Source organism: Passer montanus, unplaced genomic scaffold (assembly GCF_014805655.1).
Source record: "Passer montanus isolate IOZ18808 unplaced genomic scaffold, ASM1480565v1 scaffold27, whole genome shotgun sequence".
In the NCBI taxonomy this organism is placed as follows: domain Eukaryota; kingdom Metazoa; phylum Chordata; class Aves; order Passeriformes; family Passeridae; genus Passer; species Passer montanus.
This window is the reverse complement of record NW_024367372.1, coordinates 1419578-1447027: the sequence shown is the minus strand read 5'-3', so window position 1 is coordinate 1447027 and position 27450 is coordinate 1419578. Positions and strand designations below refer to the sequence as shown.

The following is a 27450-nucleotide window of genomic DNA, read 5'->3' as shown; positions in this document are numbered from 1 at the left end:
ACACCGGCACATGGAACTTGTCCTTCAGGTGACAGAGGCACATTTCTGAGAGCTGTCTACTTCTACCTGTCTCATCCCTTTATAATCTGCAATTTATACTTAAAAGCAGAGGGATTTAAGTTGTTTTCTGAGCAGTTGTGGCCTGTGGGAGCAGTTGGCTGTCGTGGTGTTTGGCCCTGGAGCTGCCTTGGTGGCCGATTGCGTAAGCAAGCGGAGGTATTTGCAGCAGTCACTTGGAAACGGGGATAATTCAAGTCTCGATCAAACTCAGGCTCAAACAGGTTGTGGAATTTATTTATACAACACCACTGGGGTGTGTGACACTGCAGAGCCAAACAAACAGAGGTTCCCAGCCCCAAGGCTTGTGCTGGGTATTAGATAACGAGGGATGGGGTAATTACAGCCAGGGACATGGGTGGAGGGGTTCGGAGTGGGTGAGGGCTGCATCCACGTGGAGAATATGAAATGTGCCTCGTTAATGGCAGTGTGAAGAAACTGAGGGTGTGTCTGGGGTTATGGGAAGGCTGGAGGTCAGCTCTGCAGAAGGAAGTGTTGTCTGAGCTATTGGAGACGCGTGAATTAATAAGGGAAAGCGGAAGGAGGCGAAATGAAACCAGCCGAGCCCCGGGGAGGGGCCGCGTTACGTGGGAGCTGACGTACAACAGCAGTGGCTCTCCAGGGGCTTGGGGAGTTTGGGTGTCACAGCAGCCACTGGCAATCCACACCCAGACCCCAAAACACTTGTGCTTGATTGGAACAGAGGAACAGGTAAAGAGAGGGGTCCACTGTGGCTTCTGGAGGCTTGGCAGTCCCTCCTCTCTGCTATCTGTGCTCCCTGGGCTCTGGTGGTGCCAGATTGGCTTGTGGCCAGCCACTGGGCTGGTTTTGGGGTGTACTTCATCAGTCAGCACTGAAGACCTTGAATTGGTGGTTGTCCACATCAGCAATGCATGGTTTTTTGTTCCCATGTGCCCTTTGCTCTGGGCAAACTGGATCTTTTGGGTTTTAGGAGCTGGATAGTGGTTGTTAATACCTTTACTGTGTCACTAATTTCCTTTTTCCTTCCCTTTTGCTCTTCAGAAATGCCATTCTCGTGAGTGTGTAAGGAGCCTACAGAACTGTAATGTCTAACCCTACATGGAATAACAACTCTTGGAAGGTACCACCCTTTTTTAACTACATGGTTTTGTTTCAGGTTGGGCTAATGATGTGCTGATCTTTGCTTCAAAGCTTGAAATTGAAGAACTGTGTCTTATATAATGCTGTCCCTTTGAAAGGGCTGACAGTGCTGTGATCCTCCAGCCTCTGATTTCCAGAAAAACTGGGTGCAACCTAACACTTGGTTTGGGGTGCTGAGGGATCATCCCTGTTTCTCTGTGGATGTGATGTCTTTAGGCAGCTCTGGTGTTGCCTTAGGAACAGATGGTGGTTTCTATTCAGAGAGCTGAACTGAGCTTTCTTCTACTTGGTGGCCATCCTTGGAAACATATTGCCCTTCTTTTTAGTGATGCATGGTGGTTTGCCCGTTTCTGCAATCCAGTGACCTTCTGCATTGTCTTTCTTGAGGCTTCTAGGCATATTTATAAAGAATACTGTGATGAGGTGCAGTTACACTTTAACATTTAGATTGAAATGTCTTGGCTGTTCGTGCTGCATTAACCAGCTCTCAGGCGTTGGCTTGTTCTGCTGTCTGATCCCGCAGTGATGCCATAATACTGAATTTTGGACTGCCCTGTGCATTGCCATGGCAACAGACTGATGTCACACGCTCAAGGACATGACTTCAGTGCACGATCATGCAGAGGCACAATCAGATTTGTGGAGGAGAAAGCTGACTAATGCACATCTCAGAAGCAAACAAGGGGAATGCAGGTTACAGCTGACCAACCAAGGTCCCTCAGTGTGAAAATTCCCCACTTACAGGAGGGGCTGATTCTGTCCCTAAGACAGGAACAGTTGTCTTGATGAGCTTCTCTTCACCATGGAGAAGCAGAGGACTTGCAGGTCTCCTATATCTTTAAAACAGGTGGTGGAGGAGATCATAATTTCTGGGGTGGGGAAATGCTCTGGTTTCAGAACTTCGAAAGGGCACTGCTTTGTTTTAATTTTAAAGAGCCTCTCAGTGGTCTTGTAAGCACCCTGAGAATACTTTGACTTGCTTAATGTTGTTCAAACAGTTTAATTGGTTTTCCAAAGCTTTTATTTTATCCATAACATTGGAAGGTGAAAGGGGAACTCCGCATCTGCATTATGGTCACATTTTCCTATATCCTATTAGCAGATTCCAAGATTGTTTAATGTGATCTCCACCCATTTCATTTGGCTGCAACCTTTGCTCCCATGAAAACAAGGCTGATTGTTCTGAATTGCTGTGTGTATGTGCTTTGGCACGGCATGAAGGTACCTATAATAACACAACCATTGTCTGGAAAAAAAAAGGCAGTTTGCAGTAATAACTACAAATAAAAGGGTGCAGTCCAGGGGCAAGACAGATAATGGTCGTTTTCCCACCCACTGCACAGGGCAGATTCTTAAACATGGTCACCCCTCAGCATGACAGGGCTGTGGGCTTTAGCCTGGGATGTGAATACTGGGAATAAGGGACTGAAATATTTGCACGTTGTTCCAAGTTTCTCTTTCCTGGCCCCAGCTCCATTGCTCATATCTACGGATGGAGAGACTGAATGACTTTTGCACAATGCAGTGTTTTATTTGCATGCTGTGAGCAGTTTAACAAGTGTGTGTGTGCTAAATGAAGCATTCCCACTTTCAGTGAGCAGCTGATGCACCCTTAAAATAAAAAAAAAAATGCCTTTAGGTTGAACAGTGGGGTTTTGAGGGGTGACATTGTGCTGTGTGCCTGAGCGGATGGTGGGTTGTGCCAAGGCTGAATGTTAACTAGAAATGCTGTGAGATGCAGCAAACAACCAACTCACACTTCTTGGTGCTAAAGTAATTTTTGCTCCTCTCTGCACTTTTTGGGATAAAAGCTGTTATAGTGCAAAGTTTGGAAGCAGTGTAATTGTTTTAAATGCTCAGTGTCACAGGAATTGAGGACATTTAACAGAAACTGGCATTTCTTGTAGCAGTTTGGTTGCCTCCCAGGACAGGAAACTGTGAAGTGGTAAAAAAAGAGTCAGGGAAGGAGTTTAACAACCCTCTCTGTAAATCATGATGCTTGAATTCAGATCCTGGCCTTGAGCTGAAAGGACTGGAAGCTCTGCAGGACCCAGTGATTCAAGCTGCTCTGCAGAGAACAAGAAGATAATGGTGATGGACTATCAGGAAGGCGGCCTTGCTGAAAAGAGAGGCTTTGTGATACAGTCAAGGGGAAGGAAGTCTGGAGAACTCAGAAAAGGAACAGATGTTTTTGGTGGTGGGGAAAAACTTAACTATCCCTGTAGTTTGCTCTTGCAGCAGAGCCAGCAGGAGGAACTTGATACCAAACAAAAGTAGGCACACCCAGGATTTAGCAGAGGGATCCTGGAAAGCTGAAAATCAGTGCTTTGGTGCTTTTCTGTTTGACAAATGCCTTATACAATGGCATCTGGCAGATACAGTAATATATGTGTGTGCAAAGGTGTGTGTAAAACAGCTTGAAGGTGCTAGATGTTTCTCTTTAACAGCAATAAAAGAAATATTGATATATGAAGTGATACTCAAAGTGGGGAGCCAAGAGAGATGCTGTTCCCTGAGAAGGAAATAATGACAGAAGAAGCATTAAAAAAGAGGGTGAGGTTTTTTTCTAGGGTGTGTTTATGGATGGTGATGACTTGAAGTGTGATAAAACAGATTGCTGATCCTATGTATCAAAGTACCAGTGGCAATGACTTTTCAAACTGTTGAAACTTGCATCCACCAAAAAATATATATCTATTTCATTCTTCCTAATAGGTTAATCCACTGTAACTGGCTGTGAAATCAACCTGGGGGAATTTTCCCATCTGTAAGTGATGCACAGCCTCTTTGCTGTCTACTTGGCAACTGTACCTTCAGATAATTAAAAGCTGTTTTTGAAATCCACTTTTCTTTCAACTCTTGTTTTTCTGCATCTTGCTACTTCTCTGAGAGTTGTCAGTCACTCTTCTGGCCAAGGTGTAAAAACCAAGATAATGTGCTTTTAGGAAAGGAAAACTGCAGATGATCTTTTTACTTTAATTTAAAAAAAACCGCCATAAAAACTACAAAACTAGGTGAATGTGAGGAGCTTTTTAGCATGCATGTCACTGCTGCATTTCTAAAAGTAGCTAAACTTTCCCAGTCCAGTATGGAAAACTTTGACTTGCTTCAGAGCTCTGGTGCCACTTGCCCTGCTAAAATCAATAACCAGGCCTCCATGGTTCACTTAGGAAGCAGTTCCAGTTACCCAGAAATTGCAGGAGTGTTCAGCACAGGGATCCTCTGGTTTCAGCACATACTTTCATTGCTCTGTAGTGTTTTGAGAGGCCGAAGGGTGGGATGCAGCTCCAGTGAATTTCCAGATTCCTAACAGTGTGAGGGACTGTTTTTAATAGTGATGATAAAAACAGCTATTCCCAGTTGGAGGTTTAGTCAGTGGTATAATTATCAGAGCTATGAAATAGTGCAGGGATGGCTTGGGATGGAAAAAACTAAGGCTTGAAACTGATTTTCTTGAGGGAGCTGTTTGAAATTATTTCCTGCAAGCTCATGGAGAATTGGTGAGAGATGTCAAAGGGTGAGGGCTCAAGATGGGTGATTGCTTTGGTAATTCAGGGTTTGGGCTGGCAAGCTGCAGCTGGCTTTTGGGAGAAAAATTGATTGTTGAAAGCCAGGGGGATGAGTGGGAACTCTGGAGTGGCACATTTGGTTTGTAAAGTGCTGAGGATTTCCACACCAGGGTCACAATCCCTAGCTCCAAAGCTGGCTCATTTAAACCATCCTTTCTAAACCACAGCTGTGGCTCCTTATTTTCTGCTTCACTTCTTAGAGATTTGGTGGGGTTTATTCATATTTTCTCATTTTGTCCAAGAGGGGAAACTCTGAGAAGAAAATACTGTTTGTGCTGGAGGGAGCAGTGGGAATATTGGGTTAGAGAGCAATGTAGGTATTTTTTTCCTCTTTCTGTCTTGATTAAAAAGCTATTTTTTTGGACCTGTTAGAGCAGAGACCACAAAGATGCTCTGAGGACTGGAGCACCTCTGCTTTGGAGCCAGGCTGGGAGGGCTGGGAATGTTCAGCTGGAGAAGAGAAAGCTCTGGGGAGACCTTGGAGCCCCTTCCAGTGCCTAAGGGGACTTGGGAAAAAGAGTGTGACTTTTTATGTGAGCAGATAGGGATGAGACAAAGGGGAGCAGTTTTGAAATAAAAGATGAGAGATTTAGATTAGATATTGGGAAGAAATTCTTCTCTGTGAGGATGGTGAGGCCCTGGCACAGGGTGCCCAGAGCAGCTGTGGCTGCCCTGTCTCTGGAAGTGTCCAAGGTCTGGTTGGACAGGGCTTGGAGCAGCCTGGGATAGTGTAAGATGTCCCTGCCATGGCAGGGCATTAGAACAAGGTGATCATGAAGGTCCCTTCCAACCCAAACCATTCTAGGATTTTATGTTTTCTGTGTTTTTTCATTTAAAAAAGTTTCAAGTCTTGTAAAACCAACCTGATTCTGATGTTTCCAGTGGACTTTAGGAAAGTTCATACTTCCAAAGTGGTTATTAACATGGAAAAGATTGCACCAGAATTATTTCTGGTGTCCTCTTATAGGTCTGTGCCACTGAATTTTGAAGAGGAAATGTGAAAAGGGAAAGGCAGAAGCAGAAAGCAAAAGTTGTCACAGTTCATAAGCGTGCAGAAGTTGTCCTTTACTGAAATTTCAATGCTATTTTGGGGCCTTTCTTTTTTCCTTAAGAATGAATTACAGTGGAATTCGTGCTATGCTTAGGATTTCTGAAACTTTAATTGTGTCAGTTGCTAGGTGTATTGACTACAAAGCTCTGAAAATATCAAACTATTTTTTACTTCAATAATTCTTGAGTTATTAATAGGGAAAAAAAAATCTTTAAAAACAGAGCTGAAAAAAGATGAAAGATCTGTGGAATTGGTAGGTTTCCAGATTAGCTTAGATTTTAAACAGTCCTTTGAAATAATCATGCAATAAGATTTTGGTCTCTACTGCAGTTTACCAGTTAAAACCCCTGAGTTTATGTGAAGCTGAGTTGGTTCAGCAGATGTTTTGTGCATAATGTTCTCTTGAGAATTTCTGTAAACCCAGGTGATGCTTTGTCTGGGAAGGATTTGTAGTGTGTCCTCTTGGCTGCCTTCAGTCTTCCTCTTGAGCCCTTTGGCCGTGACGTGTCACATGTCTGTGCTTTGGCTGCTCAGAGTCCTTTCTGGTCCCTTTAAACGGGTTCTGTGCTTTTTTTACAAGCTGCAAAGCAGTTTAGGGTGGGAAATACCCTGATGCTGCTTTGGGATCGTTCACCTGCATTTGTGTGAGCCCAGCTCTGCTCATCCGTGCCCTGTTCCCTCCCTGTTCTGCTCCTGCTGCTCTGTCTGTGCAGGATGAGCTCTGCAGGTGCCTGGTTCTGGCTGATGGATGTCCAGGGCTCTTGGGTCGTGGTGTCATGCCAAGTGCTGTTTTGAGCCCCCTCTGCCCTTGCTGTGCTGCTCCTCCTGTCACTGGTGAGGGTTCCAGCTTTGTGTTGCTGGCTGTCACACCCTGGTGTCCTGTTTCTTTCCCTTGTGTGACTTCACGCTGCAGGCCTGGAGCTGTAGGAAGGAGGGGTGCTCATTCCTGGCAGCCCCAAGGGTGTCAGAGGGTCCCTCCCAAAGAGGCCTGGTGGCAGTAGAGCTCTGGAGGCCTCTGGTTGTAAAGAGTGGCTGCTCCCTGTCCAGGAAATTGGGGCTGAGAGTCCTCTCTCCAGAAGGTGTGTCCCCATTGAGGAGCTGTGTCACCAGGTCCAGGAGCTGTGTGAGAATGTAAGAAGGTTGTGTGGCCTTCCCGGGAATGAGAAACCTCACCAAGTTCAGCAAGCCCAGGTGCAAGGTGCTGCTCCTGGGTCAGGGCAGTCCCAGGTGTGAGTGCAGACTGGGAGAAGAAGTCACTGAGGACAGCCCTGCAGAGGAGGACTTGGGAGTTGTGGTGGATGAAGAGAGGGCTGCGAGCCAGCTGTGTGTGCTCACAGTCCAGAGGGACAGCTGAGTCCAGGGCTGCTTCAAAACAGGTCAGGGGATGTGATTTTCCCCCACAGGGTGCCCTGAGAAGCTGTGGCTGCTCCATCCTTGGAAATGTCCAAGGCCAGGCTGGATGGAGCTTGGGGGCAGCCTGGGATGGTGGAAGGTGTCCCTGCCCTTGACCAGGGGTTGAAAGTGGATGGACTTTGAGGTCCCTTCCAACCTGAACCTCTCAAGGGTTCTGTGGAATAGGATGTTTTCAGAGAGCTCACAAGTCTGAATTCCCCCCTGCATCAGGGATCCCGGTGGGGTCTGCACCACCTCTCACAAGAAGTCAGAAGTGAATAAAAGAGGGACACTGGGAAATGGCCACTCCCCATACAAGGAGGAATATTCCTGCCCCTCCTGAAGACTGACATTAATAATAAGCTGTGAGTGATTGTAGTGGGTGACTCCCTGCTGCAGGGACAGACACATCCACCTGACAGGCTGGCCACAAGAGGTTGTTGCCTCCCAGAGACTGGATTTGGAGATGTCACAGAAGCACTGCCAAGAGAGCTTAAAGGTCAAGATAAAGTTCATGGGATTCCTGATTACTGTTGTGGACAAAACAGAAAAATAACATTTATTAATGGCTAGAACAGTAAAATAATAGTAAGAAACAAGCATAAAACCAAAATATTCTCTCTCCATGTGGGGAGTGCTCCTTATCCTTCCTTGGCCTTGGTGTCCTTGTCTCTCTGTCAAGTATTTTTCTTCCTTTCTTAAATGTTTCCCCAGTGGAACCAGTTGATTCAGTGATGGGCTCAGACACATCCTGTGGTGGGACATGAGGAGCAGGCTGGAAAGGGCCTGGGGTAGCCCTGACATCCTCCAATTAGAACCTGACATTAATTAGTGTTTGGGTGTGGGTTTTTTGTTTTGTTTTGGTTCTTTTTTTTTTTGTCTTAAGATTGTAACCTGTTCTTTAGGAGCTTTTGTGTTTTGTTTTAAGACACAGCTGGAAAGCCCAGTGAATCCCAAATTTCTTCAGAGGGTGTGGGTGGTGGTGTGTCCTGTTTGTTTGTGGGTGGGTGGGTTGTTTTCAGATGTTCCTAAGGAATCTGTTCTGGTGGAAGTTTGCAGATGTAATGAGGCACTTTGTTCCAAAATGTGCTGTGAAAAATAGCTTGAACTTGTTTCTGTATGAAATCTGTCCTGAAGTTTGGTGTACTTGGGTAGGTCTTTCCCTATGTGCAGAGCAGACTTTTTTGTAAACTGCTGACCTATAAATTTGAGGTTTCTGAGTTCAGCATTTTTGCATTGTCCTTGCAAGGTGGAAGATAGTTCTGTGTGAAAGTGTGACGTTGGGGCACCAGCAATGGCCTACTTTTGTCTAAAGTTTGACAAGATTTAAGGTTTTTTGACAATTCATGAGACATTGGTACTAAAAATAGCAGAAAATGCTTTTATGTGAGAATAGAGAATAGGATTCAGGAATATGATAGGAAAAACCTGGGCATTTTGAATGACAGAAATCATGGAATTATAAAATGTTAAGGGGTTGGAAAGGGACCTTAAAGATCATCTCATCCCAACCTCCTGCCATGTGCAGGAACTTCTCCCACTGGACCAGGTTGCTTAAGGCCTTATCCAACCTATCCAAATATTTGCAAGTAATGGCACAGTTACTTCTAAAGCTCTTTTTTGGTACTATTCTATTTAATCTAGTGTTTGTGCTGCTGAGTAAGGTTAGCTGAATTTGGATTTGGAGACTTCTAGGAAAAATCTGGACACTTTAGAGATGCCTAAAGGATATTGGAACCTCTCAGCCCTGCAGTGGACTGGCAGAATAACCCATGTGGAGGAAACTGCATTGTTCTGCTTTGAGTCTTTTGTGTGTCTGTGTGGGTTTGGTTTGCTTGGGGTTTTTTGGGGAGTGTTTTTTGGGGTGTCTTCTGTGCCTCTGTCTCTGCTGAAAAAGTATCCACAGTGGTACAGGACAGAGAAATGCACAAAATAACCTTTTTGTGAAAGGGTAAGACTCTACAGAAGTAAATAAAAATTAATTGCCCCTTGTTCTGTTACACTGTGAGGGTATGGACCTGTGATCAGGGAACATGGGGTGGTCTCAGAAAGGAGAATTGGCAACCCAAGGGCTGGTCCAAACCATTAGAGCTATAGAAACCTGTTAAAGCTGTATTTTTGTCAATGAATCGAGTTTTAAAGCTGATGGAATTAGTGCTTAACATTGAGTCACCTGCTGTGGGGTTTTCCTTGTTAGCAGAGTTCTAAAGAAGGAACTGCATTTATTTGCTTTATTTATTCATGTGTTTGCTGTATTTATTAATTTATTTAGAAGTCAGCTGTAGGTTTTTTCTGCTATTTTAGAAGCCATTTCATAGCCCACGGAGAGATGTGCAGGAGCAGTTATTCCTGTGCATTTTGTGCCACGGTGCACGGGGCCTTTTTCCCTATGTAGTGTCCTGTGTGAGATTTTTGCTGTCCTGGTGACATTTTACTTTGTTACTATTTGCCAACCAAAAGGCCAGTCCTATGCTGGAGTACACAGATGCAGAGATACACAAAGATACACTTGTAATCAGTTTTGCAACTGAGTTTATTTCTGTTGTGTTACAAGATCCGCCCTGAAACAAGAGAAGGAAACTTTAGGAATTAAAATGGGTCGCTGACAAACTGTTCCTGGTGAACTGGTGAGGAATTTCTGTCGGGCAGGGCATGTGATGGTCACTTTATGAGCTGTCACAACAAAAACAAATCCACCCTCTGCGTGCCAAAGTGAGTCAAGTGCAGTGATCCTTTCCAGCCAGGATCCCTGCTACCACTGGCAAAACAGGGTGATGAAATGATTGTTGGCAATCCTAATCTGCCACGTTGGGGTTGTAATAACAGTAATAATGATCAGGATTTTTTTTAGCAAGCTTACTTTGTGTTCTTGAAAAAATGGGATTTTTCTTGCAGGTTTTGACTGGCTTTCTCTAAAGTGGGGCAGGTTGGCTCTCTCCTGGTGTTCAGGCTGATCTTTCACAGAGGCAGTCTGGGTTTCTGCCTCTGGTGTTTGTCCTGAAACTCCCTTTTCACGCCAACTCTGCATCTTGCAGTCCTTTCTGCCCATCTTTGCATGTGCAGGAGCAATCCAGCGAGACCTCAGCCTCACAAAACCAGGGCACGACGTCTCCAGAGCTCTGGGAGTGCTGCTCTCCTATATTTGGAACCAGCTCTATTGCTTCTATAATAGGAAGGCTTCTGGAAGCTTTCTCCTTCCTCTCGCCCCAAGAAAGTGGCCTTTCAGCTGAGCTTTCATTAATTCACAATCTGCATGGCAAAACAGATGGAGTTTTATAGGCTGAATAATTCAGATGTGGCTCGTGGGTCATGTAGCCTCAAGTGTGGGGTGTTCAGGGAGGATTTTTGTCTGTCCCCATGAGCTGAGGGTGCAGCAGCCACAGCCCCACTCACAGGGGCTCTGCCACCCCCAGTTTGTCATTCGGGGCACGTGGTGGTGCCAAGGGGTGCCAAGGCAGCTTTCTAGAAAGCAGAGTGATGTGTGAGCCCCGTGTGTTTGTCACCAGAGCTGCAGCAGCACTGCCCACTGAGGGATTTACTGGTTTTGTTTTCCTCTTGGATCAGGCAGAACAAATCTAATGAGCCAGTTCTTAACTTCTTCCCAGCTGAGCAGCAAGTGATGTTCTTACCCAAATTGTGCAAGGCAGCTGAGACCTTTCAGGAATAGCTGAACAAGGGAAACACTTGTAATATTATTTTTCCCAATACTCATGCAGGGCTAAGAGGGTGCAGCAGAGCTTGTCTTTATTTTCTTTTTCCCTTCTGAGGTTTTCCTTTTGAGGGGACAACTTAGTCCTTCCACCTCCTACCCCACCTAGAGAGAAAGCATGTGAACCACAAATGTGGAGCCTTTCATTCTTTCTTGACGTGGTCTTGGAAGGAAAACAGGTTCTCCCTGTAGTGCTTCATTGGAATAAGCATTTCACATGCTTATCAGTACAGCAAGTAGTGCTGTTTGACAGCTCTGAGGAGTCAAATGTTGCCTTGGAGCCCTACATGCTCATTTCCCTGCTTCTGAAACACTCTGCCCACTGTGCATTCAGAAGTGTTCCTTTCCACTGAAAAGACCTAAAACCCACTTTGTAGCAATGATTTTCCAACATGATTCCAGGTGTGGATTGGAGATGGCTGAGTGCAGTCTGAGTTTCTGAGAACCTTGTCCTGCCAGGCCAGGGGTTCAGGGAGCTGACCAGTTTGGGTTAATTCTGTCCTGGTCCAGCTCCTTGGGAGGCTTCAGCTGAGAAATCAGACAGGGAGGCAGTGCTGAGAAAGGGGAAGGTGTGAAAGAATAAACAGGCTCAGCTCCTGGAGTCTTTCCTCATAAAAGAGGTGCTCCAGACCCCTCATTGTCTTTGTGGCCTCTGCTGATTCTGCTTACATGGGAATCTTCAGTTTTCATTTTAGTTGCTGCTCTGTCTGGTGGCATCCAAGGATGGGAGCTTGGAGGAGCTTTGGGAAGGAAGGGCTGGAGTGAATTTGGTGGGGAAATGAGCACAGGGCAATGGTAACCAGTCCTGCTGCTTTGCCACCTCTGGTTCCTGGTGCTTGGCAGAAGTGCCATCAGCTGGTTTTGGTGTGGGAGTAGACACAGGAAGCTCCCCCACATTAATTCCAACTGGATTCCCTGTGGCAGTTCCATTGCCTTCAGATCAGATCATACCAGATCTGATGGACCATCAGAGGGGAAGCTGAGCACACAAGGTTTCACAAGGCAAATGATGCCTGTGATGGCTCCTTTAGGGTTAAAAGACAGTTCTTTAGGTGCTTAAATATGTAGATATTACCTGAAGAATGGTTAAAAATAAATGGTTGTGTTCCTGTAGGTGTCTGAGAGGCTGAGGACCTGGTGTGTGTGGGGATCCTTCCCAGTGGGAGTGTTGGGATGGGGAAAGACTTTGTGCCAAAGCCTCTTGCTTAGGAGAGTCTGGTGCTGTTAGAGGTGTCCTGAGGGGTGCCTGGGAGGGAGGGATGACTTGGCTGGGGGATGGCAGAATTGCATGTCTGGTGAATTAATTGTATCATATAACAACCTAAAATTGAGCTCCATTGTGGGAGAATGGACATGCAACCTGGTTCTTGCAAGAAAACAAATACCCTTATCCTAGTATAAAGCCTTAGCACTGACTTTTTCCACCCTAATGACTGTTTTTGTTGTTACTTAAAAGACAGTTCTTTAGGTGCTTAAATATGTAGATATTACCTGAAGAATGGTTAAAAATAAATGGTTGTGTTCCTGTAGGTGTCTGAGAGGCTGAGGACCTGGTGTGTGTGGGGATCCTTCCCAGTGGGAGTGTTGGGATGGGGAAAGACTTTGTGCCAAAGCCTCTTGCTTAGGAGAGTCTGGTGCTGTTAGAGGTGTCCTGAGGGGTGCCTGGGAGGGAGGGATGACTTGGCTGGGGGATGGCAGAATTGCATGTCTGGTGAATTAATTGTATCATATAACAACCTAAAATTGAGCTCCATTGTGGGAGAATGGACATGCAACCTGGTTCTTGCAAGAAAACAAATACCCTTATCCTATTATAAAACCCTAGCACTGACTTTTTCCACCCTAATGACTTTTTGTTGTTAACTCCTCTGAGTTCTGCCCTGAAACACTTGCTGCTGCTTCTTTCTGCATCCTGAGTGTGCTGATGCTCTTTGCCCAGCTGATCCAGAGTGACATCCCTATGGAACATCCCAGAGCTTGCCCTGCATGGAGGTGGGGTGGTCAAATGTGTTTTTACACATGTTTTTACCAACAGGGCGATTGTTGCTCAGATCCAGTCCCGAGGCCACGGCCTCCTTTCAAGAAAGTAAATTTTCTGAGAGGATGTGCCCACCCTTTGAACTGGTTTGTTGATCAGTTACTGTTGCTACAGCTAAAACACACTTGCACTAATCAAAATATCAAAAACTGTGGTGAATTGCTACACAGATGGAGAGACCTTGACTGCAGCCTGGTTGGGTTGATACATTTGTTTTTCTAGGCTGCAGCAGTGCTCAGACCTGGTGATAAGACAGGGAATTTTGTGGGCCCGTTCCCTGAGTCCGTCAGCGGCTGAGAGGATGTGATGCTTTCTGCTGCCAAAACCAGAGTCCTTCCCACATCTTGTGCAGAAAGGCATATGTTTGGGGGTGGTTTCAGAGAGGGAGAAGAACATGATTAGGGTTTTAACTTCCTCTTCTGTTTTGTTTCTCTGTGCATCTGTATTTCAGTTTTTTGGGCTGTACCTGACTCTGTGCAAAACTTAAATCGGCTGCAGCTCCTTCTGCTAAGGATCAGCCTTGGTACAGAAACAGTGGTAGTTAAAGGCAGTAAGTATATCTGCTAGCTTAAATGCTGGGTTGTTTTTTTTTTTCCCTCTCTTTTCCTTTTTTCTAATTCACAAGCACAGCTTTTTACTCCTCACACAGTAGGAATTTGTCAGGAGCTTGCCTGGCATTAATAGTCTATTTCAACTCTTTTCTATAGCCCAGCAGCTACAGAGGGGGGGAAAAAGCATGCTTTGTGTGGAGCTGTGGTTGGGTCTGTGCTGCAGTGCCCATCTGAACTTGGCTGTGTCTATTTTGTCAGCTTTTGCTACCCTCAAGTAGTTGCTGGTCCCTTCCTAAACTCACGAAATCCCACCATACAGTGCCTGTGCTTGGATCAGGGTTCTGGCTGCTCCTGACCTGAACCACTTCTCTTGGTGGTTTTGCTTCTCGAGCTCTTCACTGCAAACAAGATATCTTTGAGTTTCAATTCTTTGTATGGCTTTTTATCTTTTACTTCTCAATTGATCTCCAAAGGAGTGGGATAGGACAAAACATGTGGTATTCTTAACCAGGGATCCATGGAAAGGGTGTAAGCTGTTGGAAAAGTGAGTGGCGTTCTTGAAATGGTGTGGTTGCGTTTATTTGGGTGTGGATATAATCATGCTTCTGTGATACAGTTCCTGCTGAGTTTGAAATGCTAGTGTTAGTAAAGCCAGAAGGAGAGCCAGACAAAAGCTTGGAGAAAAGTCAGAGTTTCAGTGCCTTTTTAGTGATGGTTCATGGGAAAGTAACAATTTTATGTTTGATTTTCCTAAAGCACCGGGCATACACTTTTTCTTCTCTGTGAATTATTGTTTGTGAATATATATCTTTACAGCATGAGAACATCAGAAACACCTGGTTTTGTGCCTAGGTTTCACTCATAGAGGTAGGTCCTTGTTAGAGACTCTGGGTAGTCTGATGAAAATGGTGTTTAACTACAAAGCTTCAATTTCTGCTGTTGCTGATCGTGGCGGCTTAATTCCTGGTCTGCCTGAATCCCTGGAGCAGAGGACATGCTCTCCTCCTCCTGCTCTGCCACTGCCCTGCCTCCGTCTCCTCCACCCCACACGTTTCTTAGCCTTGTGTAGAGCTCAGCAGAGATTTCTTCATGAAGACTGGAATGTGTTTATATAATATTTTATATATTATTTTAGGCTCCTGCTACTCAAATATAGGCAAACGCTTAACCTCTTATTCGCCATCATTAGATGAAATGTGGAATTGCTGTAGCAGACATCAAGTCAGGTGGATCTAAACCAGCTTCTGTTTTTCCTGCCTGGAAGGTTCATAATTTCCCTGGCAAGTGTGGCTACCAAGAGCAGGTTTTCCAGGCCAGGAGTGTTTAGTGGGAGCATTGTTTGTGAACCACACCAGTGAAGCAGGGCTGGGCTGGGCTTAATGGGGGCTCTTCTGTGTGGGAGGCATTGGGAAGGGGGTGATGTGAGAGGCTCAATCTCTGCAAAAGCAGGGGTAGGACAGCAGTAGGAACACTGGGTAGAACTGCTGAAAAGGAGAGAACAACCTGCTGCACTAAATCACAGCTCCCCTGGGGACACAGCTCCATAGTTAGCATCCTCAAATGGCATTCCTTTATTACGGCATCATTGTGCACAGTCCTCTAGAGAGGAAGCAAACGGTCTCTAAAACAATCTGCTGGCAGCTCAGGCTGGAGTGTTTGAGGTTTTCCAGGGCTCTTTTGCTGTGTCACTCTTCCCTTTAATGTTCCAGCTTGAAGGTTGTTGTTCTTTCTCCATCAAAGTGCCTTAAAGTGCCGGTAAGGGTGTCTGCTCCAAGGACAAGGTGGGGAAGGCAGCAGCCCAGAGAGAACAAGAGATACTGCAGAACAGCTTTGTTCTGGTGTAATCTGTCTTATCTGCATGTGATGCAAAAACAGGGCAGTTTTCACAAGACTTGGAGGCTGCGTGGTGACATGTTTTCTGTCCTTTTATAAAATCCACCACGTTATTTTGACTAGAGTGCTAACGTAACTCCTGGCAGCCTCAAATCTCACTGCTAGCAGCTACTTCCCTCCAAAGGCTGATGTGGTGCTAACAAGCAGAGAGATCTTGTGCGTCCTGTTTACATGGAGCTGGGAAGACAGCGTGTTCCGTGGGAGGTGCCAAGGTAGAGCTGCAGTGGATATAAGGTGAAAAAACTCTGTGTGTGCAGACAGGCTGTGGTGGGGTGTGTTCATTTGTGTTTGGTGGTGTTCAGGAACTCCAGGTGAAACGCTGGAATGATGGTGTTAAGTTCTTTTATATCTGAATACGTATCTTTGATATCTATGCATGCGTAGCATGTTTGTGTTTGTATATATTTATATCTATTCTCTCTCATGGGCATGGCAAAGTCCATGTCCTGATCATCTGCTCTTGTGATCTCCTCACGTAGCTCTCTGTTGTTCAGTTTTTAGGTGGCAGAGACGCGGTGAAGCCGAGTGTGGGGCAGGCAGAGCTGATGGGGGAGCCTGGGGTGTAGCCCAGGATGGACTGGCTGTGACGACGACGTGCCTTAGCCGGAGAGGTCGTTACCATGAAGAGTTCCTGCAGAGCTGGCCTCCACAGGGAACCGCTCAATTCCACATCCTCCACCTTCCATCAAGTCAAACGGTACGAACACGCTGCCTGCTCTGCCTGCAGCTGAGGGTTCAGCACTGATTTTAGCCTTCTCCTTGCCCTCTCCTATTGTCTTGTCCTGTCTCTCAAATGTTTGCTCGAAATTCTGACTTTCAGGTGGTGTTTAAGCAAAATGTTGTAATGGCTTAAGGGCAGAAATGTTCTGTGACGTTTTTATTTGATAATGACAACTGCAGATTTGCTGCAGCTGGTAGTGTACTTGCAGAAATCCTTGGGTTTTCCAGCAACAGCTGTAAATTAGTTTGGGAAACAGGACTTTGAAGTAAAACTTAATTGGCGAAAGGCTCATCAGAGTAGGCTTTAAAACATGCAGGCAGCTTAAAGAGAGTGGAAATGCTGGCAGTCATTGTTGTGGTTTGTCTTACTATGGACTAAGTAATTAGATTAGTTTAAGCTCAGATTTTGCATTGCTCACTCTCCTGTGTCTCTTATTAAGGAGAAATGCACGATTGATTTCAAACACTTGTGCTTATGTGACAATTAAGTGAACGCCTCTCACTGTGTCTCCTTATAGGAACACCATGCAGAACAACTTGTCCTCATGCAAATGCAAGGACATGCCAGTTTGTTGGAGTTCAAACTACTTCAAAATAAATGTGTATTTTTAAAAATTCTTCTTCTGAAACCAAGGCTCTTAAACTTCCTCAGTCTGGAGGAAGAGCGCCAGCTTTCTGGTTTCCAAAGGCTGTGTGGGTTTAAAGCAAACTTTTAACCTTTGTTCTTTGTGGTTGTGTAGACAGCATATACTTGCTATGTTAGTCTCATGGTAATTTAGTGCTGGAAAAGACTTCCTGGGTCACCCAGCTCCTTGCTTTCCCAAGCAGGATCTCATAATCCCTTTTGTGAACTTAGTCCAGCCTAAAAACATTTACATCTTGCATCTTTTCTTCTTTCCTCCTGTAGATCAAGCCATTACTGAAGATGACAGATCTTGCTGTGCAATTAGGAACCTTCTTTTCATTCCCAGGCTGAACATTCATGACAGTTTATAGACTCATTTGAGTTTCTGTTCCTTTATTTGCCTTCTGCCTCAGGACTGCTGCTTACTTTCAGTGGTTTACCTCTTCTTCTGCATTCTGAGGGGGTTGTAACCCTCACCTGTGGTTTTGCTAAGTGACCCAAGTGTTCTCTAGTAGCTTCCTGAGTAGCAATTGCTGCTGTTCTCAGTGTGATGCCCCTCACAGAATATTCTCAGTCCTGGCTAAAAGTGTGTGCTGTGCTCTGGAGCTGCTCTGGCTGGAGGGCTTCTCCATCACTTCCATGTCTTATTTCTTGGATGTCTCTGTGGTAGCCAGTTCACCTCAGTTACTTCCAAAATTTGTTGGTGTTCCTCTTGCTGATGCATCACTGCCTGCATTTCAAAACCCTCCTCAGTTTCTGTTACTTGGAGCTTTGTGCCTCTGCTGTTTTGGAGCTGCCTCTGTTTCTGTGGGTGCAGAATTAGTGCTGAGGTCATTCCTAACAAAGTCAGATGTTCCCAGGGCTGATTCTTGAGGCATGTCTTTGGTTTCCAGGCTGGTATTTTCTTATTCAGCATCACCTGGAGCTGTCTGCTGCTAAGCCAGCTCCTTTGTCTGTTTTCCCATTCCTCTGCCAATCTGTCTTAACCAGTAAATCTCTTTGTGCTCTCTGAAGTCCATGTGAGGAAGATATAGTAGATTGCTCTAAAAAGATGGCTTTTTTTGAGAACCTTGAGGTTAGTCTGGCATATTGAACTATTCCCTCTTCCCCCTTTTTCTCTGTGTCACATTAATCCTCTTTGCTTGCAAAGCACCTTTATATTGGAGTCAGAATACGAGCCCTGGAGAGGCTGTGATCATTCTCCTTCTCTTTCTCCCCTGCAGTGCCCCCTCCAATGTGCCACATGTTTATTATCTCCTATTGTTGCCTTTCAAGAGGTTTATAAATCCTGTTTCTTGGCCTGCAGTGCATGAGCCTATCTGGTTTGGATTCTAAAACTGGGATGAGCCAATCCTCACAATTTTTATGAAGCTCTCTAATCCTCCCCCTGCCAATGCTCTTGTTCAGATTAACGCCTGGGCTTTTGCCCTCATCATCACCCTTACCTCCCCTCTTTAAAAATGGTGCAAAGTCAAATTTGGTATTTTGTGTTGTACTCTTGATCTCTGCCCTGCCCTTGCTTGCAGCCCTGTTTCTCTTTTCTCTCACAAACTGAACAAAAACCTTTCACTATTTCTTTGTTGTTAAATATCTCTGCAGTGACTTAACACTGCTCCAGTTCTCATGTTTATTCCTGGACTTTCTGGTCTCTAGACAGAAGTTTCCAAGGGATGTGACCTGAAACTTGTGTCTGCTTCTGGTATCCTTCATAAAGAAGGATCACATCCAGTTGCAGTTGCTTTAAATCTTTTGTTTGGGATGTGGTCTTAATAATGAAAACACCTTCTGACTCCTGGAGAATGCAGTGAAATTCTCCCCAGCTGAATTCATGAACCAGTTTCTTTCAGTCTTGAGTTTCCAAAGAGCAGCCTGATAACTTGCCTTCAGCTCTACTTTTGCTTGTTTTTATTTTGAATGCTGAGTCTGTTACTGATCGTGTGGTCCAAGGTTAATTTCTGCAACCTCTGATGTGTTCTCATTACATATGCACAAAAATGAAGGCTATAAATAGCATCACTCTGTGGTGGTTCGTTAACACAAGAAATTTGTTGCACTGTGATATGAAGAAAGGTCCTCTTGCACTTTATAAATCAGGAAACAAATTAATAAATGTGAAACACTTCCAGAAGGACACTTGGCACTTACTTGTGCTGCTCTGAGCAGCTTTCAGGAGAAGCTCTATAAAAGCACCAGTTTTTGTCTTGCTGTCCCTCTGTGATTTCCCCTCATCCTGTCCCACCACAGCCACGTGTGCCATCCCATCATCTCTGAGCTACACATTTCTGGAGCAGCTGATAACCTTGAATTCCAGATCTTTCAGTTTGTTTTGTTCCCTTCTGCATTGTCATCTCTGTGTTATGTCTGGTGTGGTTGGGAAGCAGGGCTTTGAGCTTCCTGAGGCTCAGCACAGAATTGCTGCTACATCTCTCTCTTCATGGTGAGTGCTTTTATACAAAAGCCTGGCAAAGCTGTGGCACTTCTTCCTGTACAAAATTTAGGAGGTAGCCAAGGCAACTGTGCTTTACTGAAGGGTGTGGGTGTGTTTAGTGTAAAACATGTTCAAAACATTGATGGGTGGGAGCCCTCAAAGTGGAGTGGTCTGTGCTGGGCTTGGGGGTGCATTCTGTCACCCAAAACCTCTGTGCTGCAGATGCTGGGCTTTGTGGGATGGATTTTCTGGCTGTGCTGGGTGCAGCTGTGTTTGGGTGTTGTCTGCCCAGAGTCAGGTTATGTGAGCACCTGATGAAGGTGAACAAGCTGGGGAGGGACCCAGCATTAGGAATTTGGTTCTTACACAGTGCATTTAGCTCCTCAGCTCTGCTGGGCCAGCTCTGCCCCACGGTTTTGGCATTCTTCCACTTGCCCCAGGCTGGCCACTGGAGCAGAGAGCTCTCCTTCAGCAGCCACATGCCTTCTGTTTGCCTTCAAATCCCTCTCTAATCCTTGCTGGCTCTCTCTTTGCTGCAAGAGGCATTTTGGAGGTGTTGGGAGGTGGGTCAGGAGCAGTTGCTGCTCCAAGGGGAGTGGGGTTTCAGGAAATCAGATGCTTCCACAGCTGCCAGAGTCAAACCCACCCCTGCTCTGGAGCTTCCCAGCCCTCCTTTCTGTGAGCTTGGACCCTTGCCATGCTCCAGAACAAACTCCATGAGTGCAGAGTGCCTTCCATCCCGGGACTTTCCCCAGCAGAATCCCTGGAATGCCTTTGAAGCAGCTCTCTGTCTGCTTTGCCTTGCCCTGGCAGTGCAAAGGGGATGGAAATGGGACTGGAGATGGAGCCCAAAGGACCCACCAAGCCCTTCCAGAAATAACAAGTGGTTAGCTGTGGTTAACTCCCACTCAGTGCTCAGTCCTTGCTAATTGTCAGTGTCCTTCATAGAGGAGGAAAACTCTATGGACAGAGAGCTGGGATGCCAGGGAAGAGGAATGCTTTGCCAGAGGTGTGGGGTTTTTATTGTTGTTGACTTTTTTCCTTTTTTTTTTTTGGCTTCTGCCTTGTGTTAGTATGTCCTGAGGGGTTTTTCAGAGTTGTAGTTGGCACTGGGTGTGCAGTCAGCAACGTGAGGAGCTTGTGTCGACTGGAATTGGTGTTTACAAGGAGAAATCCATAGGAAACTTGGGGGTTTTGATGGAAATTTTCCCCCTAATAAAACCTTCCGGTGCTTTGCCCAGAAAACTTGCAGTGTGAACATGCTGTTTGTGAAGATCAGGCTTTTTTGTTCCTTGTTCTGCTTGCTGGCCAGAGGAAATCTTTTGGCTTCACAGGGCATCATCAGAGTCCCTGAGCTGGGAGCTGCAAGGGGAATTAAGGCTCTCTGTGGACCTTACAAAGGAGTTGTGAAAACTGAGTCTTTTCTAACAGTTTTGCCTCCAACTCTGGAGTTTCCACTAAAGCAAATATATTATTGTTTTAGGCTGCTGTGATTTAGAACATACATAAACACAAAAGGATGCTGGAGGATTCTTGGCAAGTAGAATCATGGAATGATTTGGGTTGGAAAAGACCTTAAAGCCCATCTCATTCCAAACCATTGCCATGGGCAGGGACATTTCCCACTAGACCAGGTTGATCCAAGCCCCATCCAGCCTGGATTTGGACACTTTCAGGGATGGGGAGTCCACCAGTGGGTTATGGGTCTTCCCTTGGGTGGGGAGAGGAGGGGTGTGTGAGTATCTGAGCTCATATAAAGGAATATATTTCTGTATCAGCAGTGTGTAGTAACCCAGCTTGATAAAACTGCAGTGGAAACAAGCTGTAGTTAGGACTTACAAAAACAGCAGTCTCATTCCAGCAGTGCAAGTATCCTGTTTTTCAGACATGGCTGATTAGAAATAGAAAAACTGGCCCCTTTATTTCATCAGCTTAAGGATAGAATAACAGTATAAAGGCAGCACTGCTCGTTGTTTCAGTGCTGATCATTCCTGGCAGAATTCTCTCTTATCAGCAATTTAAAACCGCACATTTGGGATTGAAAACCTTTTATGTTTGCTCCCGTGGACTTCTGAAGAGTCGTTGTCTCTAAAGATAAAATTGGAGAGCTTGATAACTTAAAGGGTGGAGGAAAGCAAACAGAATTATTCTGGAATGAAGTGTCGTAGGGAATATGTGACTTCACCTTTTAACAACTATTTTTGGTGGTTTTAAATATTTAAAAGCTTACCTGCAGCTGCCACAGCTCTGTGCTTGCCAGCACTGAGAAACAGGGGAGTCTGTGGGTGGGGACTGGGCTCTGGTTCATCTTCAAAGCAATTTCAGCTGGGAAGCCTTGTTCTAAATGTAGGAGCTAGAGATGAAATGTGCTGCTGATGTGCAGGGAAGAAGCTGTGATTGCCTAAAAGTTCATTCTCAATGTCCACAGCAAAGGGCGTGTGAGGTGAGGGCTCGTTTTTTCCAAGTGACACTTTCAGGTAAGGTCCATTGCTAAGATGGCTTTTAAAATGAAAGTTCTCTTCCCTGCTGCTGGAAAACTCTGAGGCAGGTGGCAGCTGGTGCTGTGGAGTTTGCAGAGCTCTTTATAGCTGTCTGAAGTTATTAGATGAAGGTTTTCTTTAAATCCAGATCCATTAAAACATGTGCAATGAACTGAATGCTGAATTCAAATGAGGCAATTATTCTGGCAGTAAAACTTCTGACTAAGGCATAATTTTGTTATGTAAATTATAACTTTTCAACCTTAAATGGTATTGTTGGCTTAGCCAGGGACTAACTGAAACATAGGAAATATAACCTTAAACAAGAAATCTGTAATAGGTGAGGCAGAACTTACCCTTTGTCTTTCTCCATGGACCAGAAATAGCTGGGAGCAGCTGAACCAACTCTGCTGGCTGAACATGTCCCCTGAGCCTGTTGGGGTAACCAGTTTGGTTCTGGTTTTATTCACATAATACCTGGTCTCACCTCCATTTGCAGCTTCTCTTAATGAAGGGTGTTGAGCTGATTGTCCTGCTGGATTCCTGAAAACTGCTTGAAGAAAGCCTTTTAAAAACAAGCTCAGCTCATCTTTCAAACACCTTGGCACAAAACTCATGAATGAAATTTGATCTTCTGCTCCTGGCTCAGGAGATTTCAGCATGCAAAGTCGTGTTTTAATTGTATTCACCTCTTCTCCCCAGGGTACGGTGGCGAGCAGCCACCAGAGTTTTTCTCTCCCAAGTCTGGGAAATGTCCTTCTGGAAGGGAAGGGAGGGGAAGGCTGCAGGCACCGTTCTCTGCAGCAGTTTGCTGCAGTGCTTCACCTGCTGCTCTTCTGGGCTGGGCTTTGGCCAGGTCACCTCAGTGGCCTGACCCTGCTTCACTGTGAAGTACAACCAGAGTGAGGCAGCCCCTGTGAAAAATGAGGCCAAAGCAAACTCCAGCAGCCTTGATTTCCCATTTTTCTCTCCATGCATCTATTTCAACGCCCTGAAGTTCTATTTTTATGAGATTATTTTAGTTTTCAGCATCCGACGGAGGAGGCAAACAAAGTAGCTCAGTTGCATTTTGCAGAGGAGACTAAACTGGGAGGTGACCCAATTCCAGCTGCTGGAATTGGCACACAGGAGGCACAGGGAGAAAATTAACCCAGGGGCTGGGTAGGTGTGTGTGCAGCACTGGGATCTCTTACCCCACAGCCTCTAGGTGAGATGCAGGTGATTTTGGCATTATCTGGTTGCAAGAGCCAGATGGTGATCTCCCTAAAAAATCCAGAGGGAAGGAGCACGAAATCTGCCTTTCCAGCAGCTGCTTCCTGGCCTTCAAAGCCCTGCTTGGACCAAAGAGGTATAGAAAGGTGAACTAAGCCCTTCCTCTTGATGTACCTCCCCAAAATCTCTGTGCCTGCCCTCCCTTCTTGTCACTAGAGCCAGAAGGAGGAACCAGAGAAAGCAGCACAGCTTCTTCTAGTCCTGGAGGCTTCCTCTGCTTGGACAACATCACTTACAATTTTGTTGGACTTTATAGACCAACAGATAGCGGTTTTTAGTAAAAAGCTGGTTTTAGGCTAGAAACCTACAAAGTTGCCACACTTAACTCTCTTGGTGTTGGCTCTCAAGGGAAACATGCTCAGTGCCTGAATGTGTCTGTGTCAGCTCATGGTGAACGTGGCATTGAACCTGCTGCTCTTCACTCCTGAGCACAGATCATCCCTGAAGAGGAGGCCTTGGAGTGCACCAACTCAAAGATTACCATGGAAACATGACCTGTAGTCAGTTCTGTAATCTGCTTGTGAGATGCTCTTGGGAGAAGGGCCTGGAGTCTCCTGGTGGTTGCATTCCTGAACTTTGAAGGGAAGGGGAAGGTGTGACAGGACAGAGGATGCAGTGTCAGCAGCATCCAAGGGGTCCTTCACAGCTCTGGAATTCCTGAGTGTAAAATCCCCTCCTTGAGAGTGGGGTGTCCTCAGCTGGATGTCACGCTGCTGTCACTTTGGGAGGGGCATTGATGGTGCATAAGGACCCATCAAGAAAGAAAGTCACCAAATTTGCCATTACCACTATGCTAAAGGAAAGGTTTAATTGCCCAGAGAAGCTGTGGCTGCTTCATCCCTGGAAGTGTCCAAGGATGGCCTGGATGGGACTTGGAGCAACCTGAGGTAGTGGAAGGTGTCCTGCCCATGGAAGGAAGCAGAACAAAATGAGTTTAAGGTCCCTTCCAGCCCAAACCACTGTGTGATTTTGGGTGATAGGAGGAGATTAGATATCCCCTGGGATCTCTGATTACTCTTGCTAATTTCCCTTTTGAGCTTTAACCACATATTATCTACTGAAAAGAGTGTGTGTGGTAGGTGATGTCCAGATAAAACCTGTGATCCACGTGTGCCTTGCAACTGGATCGAGGAATGAACAGGCAGAAGGATGGCTCTAGCTCAAGAATGAGCCACTAGCTATGTTTTCACAACTGATACAACTTAAACTGTAGGATTTCTCCTTGCAACTGCCTGGAAACAGATTTCTGTAATGGGAAGTTCTCTCCTACTGCAGGAAGTTCTTCAAGGGTGGATATTGCAGCCTTGGTGGCTCTTTTCCTTTCTCATGTGGTTCCTCTTGAGGTGTGGGCTGGTGCCTGCTCTGGGCCACCTTCTCTAATTCCAGACAGGCATATTTTGCAACTATAACTTCTTCCCTCTCTGTTTTTCCAGGGTTTCTGGTATGCACTTAAAGCCATATCTCAAGTTACAGAAGAAAGAGCGATCCCCAGAAATAAGCCAGGATTCCCTGCGAGGCCACCAGGGACCAGCACAAGGAGAAAAATACACCAACTGCACCAAACTGAGCGTTTTCCCAAAACCCTCCCTGGTGACTCCATCTCAAAAGCTTCTGGGGATTATTTATCCAAATACTATGTGCAATATGAACGGGAAAGGCCCAGCGGACGGCCCAAGTGCAAGGGAGAAGAAGAACGCCCTGTCTGCCACGATCCACCAGGGAGAAGAAGGGGAAGGGCCGCTGGATGTCTGGGCTGTGGTGAAACCTGGCAACACCAAGGAGAAAATCGCCTTCTTCGCAGCCCAGCAGTGCAGCAGCAGCACCCGCACGGGCTCCATGAAAATCAAGAGCACGTGGGACATCGACGGGAGAACGGCCAAGCGCCGGAAAAAATCCGTGGACCTTAAGAAAAACAAAATCCAACTGGAAAGAATGAGGGAGGCCAACTCCAGGTGCTCCCAGCCGGAGCCTTTCGCCTGCGGCATCGAGCACTGCTCGGTGCACTTCGGGAGCGACGGCGGCGAGGGCGCCTTCCCGGGCCGCTCGCTGTCGGTCATCGAGATGGTGGCTTTCCTGGAGCAGCGGGCCAGCGCCCTGCTGGTGGACTGTGCCAAGACCTGCACGGCCCCCTCTGCCACCAGGCTGGGTGGCCAGCCCAAGGCCCTGCCCGGCTCCGAGCCCTTCCCCTCGGCCGGGGCGTGCGAGGCGCCGGCGGAGCGGGGCCCCGGCGAGGCGCAGGGCGAGCCCGTGCGCGTGCTGGACATGGTGGCCAGGCTGGAGTCCGAGTGCCTGAGGCGGCAGAGCGAGCGCGAGGCCGGGAGCCTCTCCCGCAACAACAGCTTCCGCAGGAACGTCGGCAGGGTGCTCCTGGCCAGCGGCACCCAGCCCGAGGGAGAGGTGGGGAAGGGGGTCCCGGCTCAGGGGGACGGGCTGGGGGAGGCAGGGGTGGCAGAGGCTGGGTACGGAGGTCGCTGTGGCCCTCTGGGTGACACCGAGCTGTGGGATGGCGGCGCCTCTGCCCGGCAGCCGTTTCCTTCGGGGCTGGATACCCGGGTGGGGAATGTGAATTCGGGACTTGCCCACGCGGTGTTGGCCATGACAGCTGGCAGGAATGACGCTGAAACACGGATTGAGCCTCCCAGGGCTCTGCTGTCCTCGTGTCCCCCTGCTGCCAGGCTGCCACCGGATCCCTCGCAGAGCAAGAACGCGACTGTTGATTGTACGTCGAAAGAACCTGTAATTTTCCCAAAGCATCCTGCTAGGAAGGAACCCTTGTGCATCAGTATATCGGTCACCAAGACAGAGGAAGGGTGCAGGAAGGAGAAGCTCTCTGGTTCTGGTGAGGATTCACTCCCAGGGAGGCTGTTTTTCCTCCAGGGTGAGCAGCCTGCTGCTCAGGAGCAGCAGCCACGGCGGGAGGGTCCCCAGGAGAAGCCGGGAGAAGTAGCCCAAAAGGAGGATGAGGATGATCTGGCATCTGGTAGATTGTGTGTCAGAAGCAGTGTCCCTACAGAGCCATCGGCCCCTTCTGTCCCTCCCACAGAAGGGGCTTTGCAAGTACTTGATGCTTCCTGTCTAAAGCGGCAGGTTTCACATGACTTTCTGGAGACCAGGTTTAAAATCCAGCAGCTTTTGGAGCCTCAGCAGTACATGGCCTTCTTGCCTCACCACATCATCGTGAAGATCTTCGGGTTGCTTCCCACCAGGAGCCTGGTTGCCCTAAAATGCACTTGCTACTACTTCAAGTTCATCATTGAGTACTACAACATCAGGCCGGCCGACTCGCGCTGGGTGCGCGACCCTCGCTACCGGGAAGACCCTTGCAAGCAGTGCAAGAAGAAATACGTGAAGGGGGACGTGTCCCTGTGCCGGTGGCACCCCAAGCCCTACTGCCAGGCTCTGCCCTACGGGCCTGGCTACTGGATGTGCTGCCACCGCTCCCAGAAGGGCATCCCGGGCTGCAAGCTGGGTCTCCATGACAATCACTGGGTCCCCGCCTGCCACAGCTTTAACCGCGCCATCCATAAGAAAACCCGAGGAGCGGGAGCCGAGGTGGAAGAGGAATATTAGTGCACAAACACTTTTCTGCAAGATTGTTTGGGAGAGGAGGAGGAGGAGATTCTCATGCCTTGTGCTGTTTACAGTGTATATAATTGTCGTGATTTTTTTTTTCCCCACAGGGCTATGAAACTGCACATACTCAAACACAAGAGCCTTTACCTTTTAGATTAAAAGAGAGCTTTTAGTCCATCTCTGTAAATAACACTATAAAAACTAATTGTACATACAGAGTCTACAGCTGGCTGAACAAGGTAACCCCTACAATGCAGCTATCCCAGTGTTGCGGCTATAGGTGTGTGTGTTTTTAAGTGTCTTGTTTCAAAATCTGTATATCCTGTATAATATATGAATGTTTCTGAGAAGAAACTCTAAATAGGTAAAGGTCAACTTGTTTAAAGAAGCTGCAGACAACTTAACTGGACAACCTGAAACTTAGACTATAGAACAGATCCATTATAGTAGCGTGGCAGTGGATTAAAGAAAGAAAGAGAGGAATATTATTGTATAGTCAAAATATAAAAAAAGTTCTTGTCTACCTTACCCATATTGTCTGGTTGGGTTTTGGGTTTTTTTTTTTACATAAAGAAAATGTGCATTCTAGATCTGCCTTACCAGACTTTCTCTTGTAAGACTTTTGCCCCAAAATAAAAATGCTGTGAAACACGTGGCAGAAACTTGGTGCTGTGCTGTAGTTCAGACGTGCAATGTGCTTTCTCTAGGAAACCTCTCCTCCTACTAACAAAGGAACAAAACCCCCCCACATCTCTAGTACTTGGAGAACTCCCTGCTGTAACAATCACAGATTCCAGCTTTTCCTTTCCTTCCTGCCAGCCCAGCATGCAGCAGAGGCCCCTTTCATTGGAAATTCTGGTGCTAAGTGCACTTTCTGGTCCTCCTGCTCCTTGGCTCTTGTGTGGGCACCTGCCCTGTTCCCTGGATGCTCAAGGATGGAATGTAGGTCCAGCAGGATGAGTGTGGAGTT

At 46.6% G+C, this 27450-nt stretch overlaps 1 protein-coding gene across 7 annotated transcripts; it reads left to right on the top strand.

Moving 5' to 3' along the window:
• Positions 1-1074: 1074 nt before the first annotated feature.
• Positions 1075-27142, top strand: FBXO34 (F-box protein 34). 7 transcript variants are annotated; one of them, XM_039712711.1, is made up of 4 exons: positions 1075-1159; positions 13390-13488; positions 15877-16079; positions 24341-27142. In XM_039712711.1, exons 3-4 carry the CDS (start codon positions 16003-16005, stop codon positions 26475-26477), a joined length of 2214 nt encoding a protein of 737 aa, XP_039568645.1. In that variant the 5' UTR covers positions 1075-1159; positions 13390-13488; positions 15877-16002; the 3' UTR covers positions 26478-27142. The 7 variants fall into 7 exon arrangements, with proteins under 7 accessions (XP_039568645.1, XP_039568649.1, XP_039568650.1 ...); XM_039712715.1 differs by lacking the exon at positions 13390-13488; XM_039712716.1 differs by lacking the exons at positions 1075-1159; positions 13390-13488 and adding an exon at positions 14338-14356.
• Positions 27143-27450: the final 308 nt, after the last annotated feature.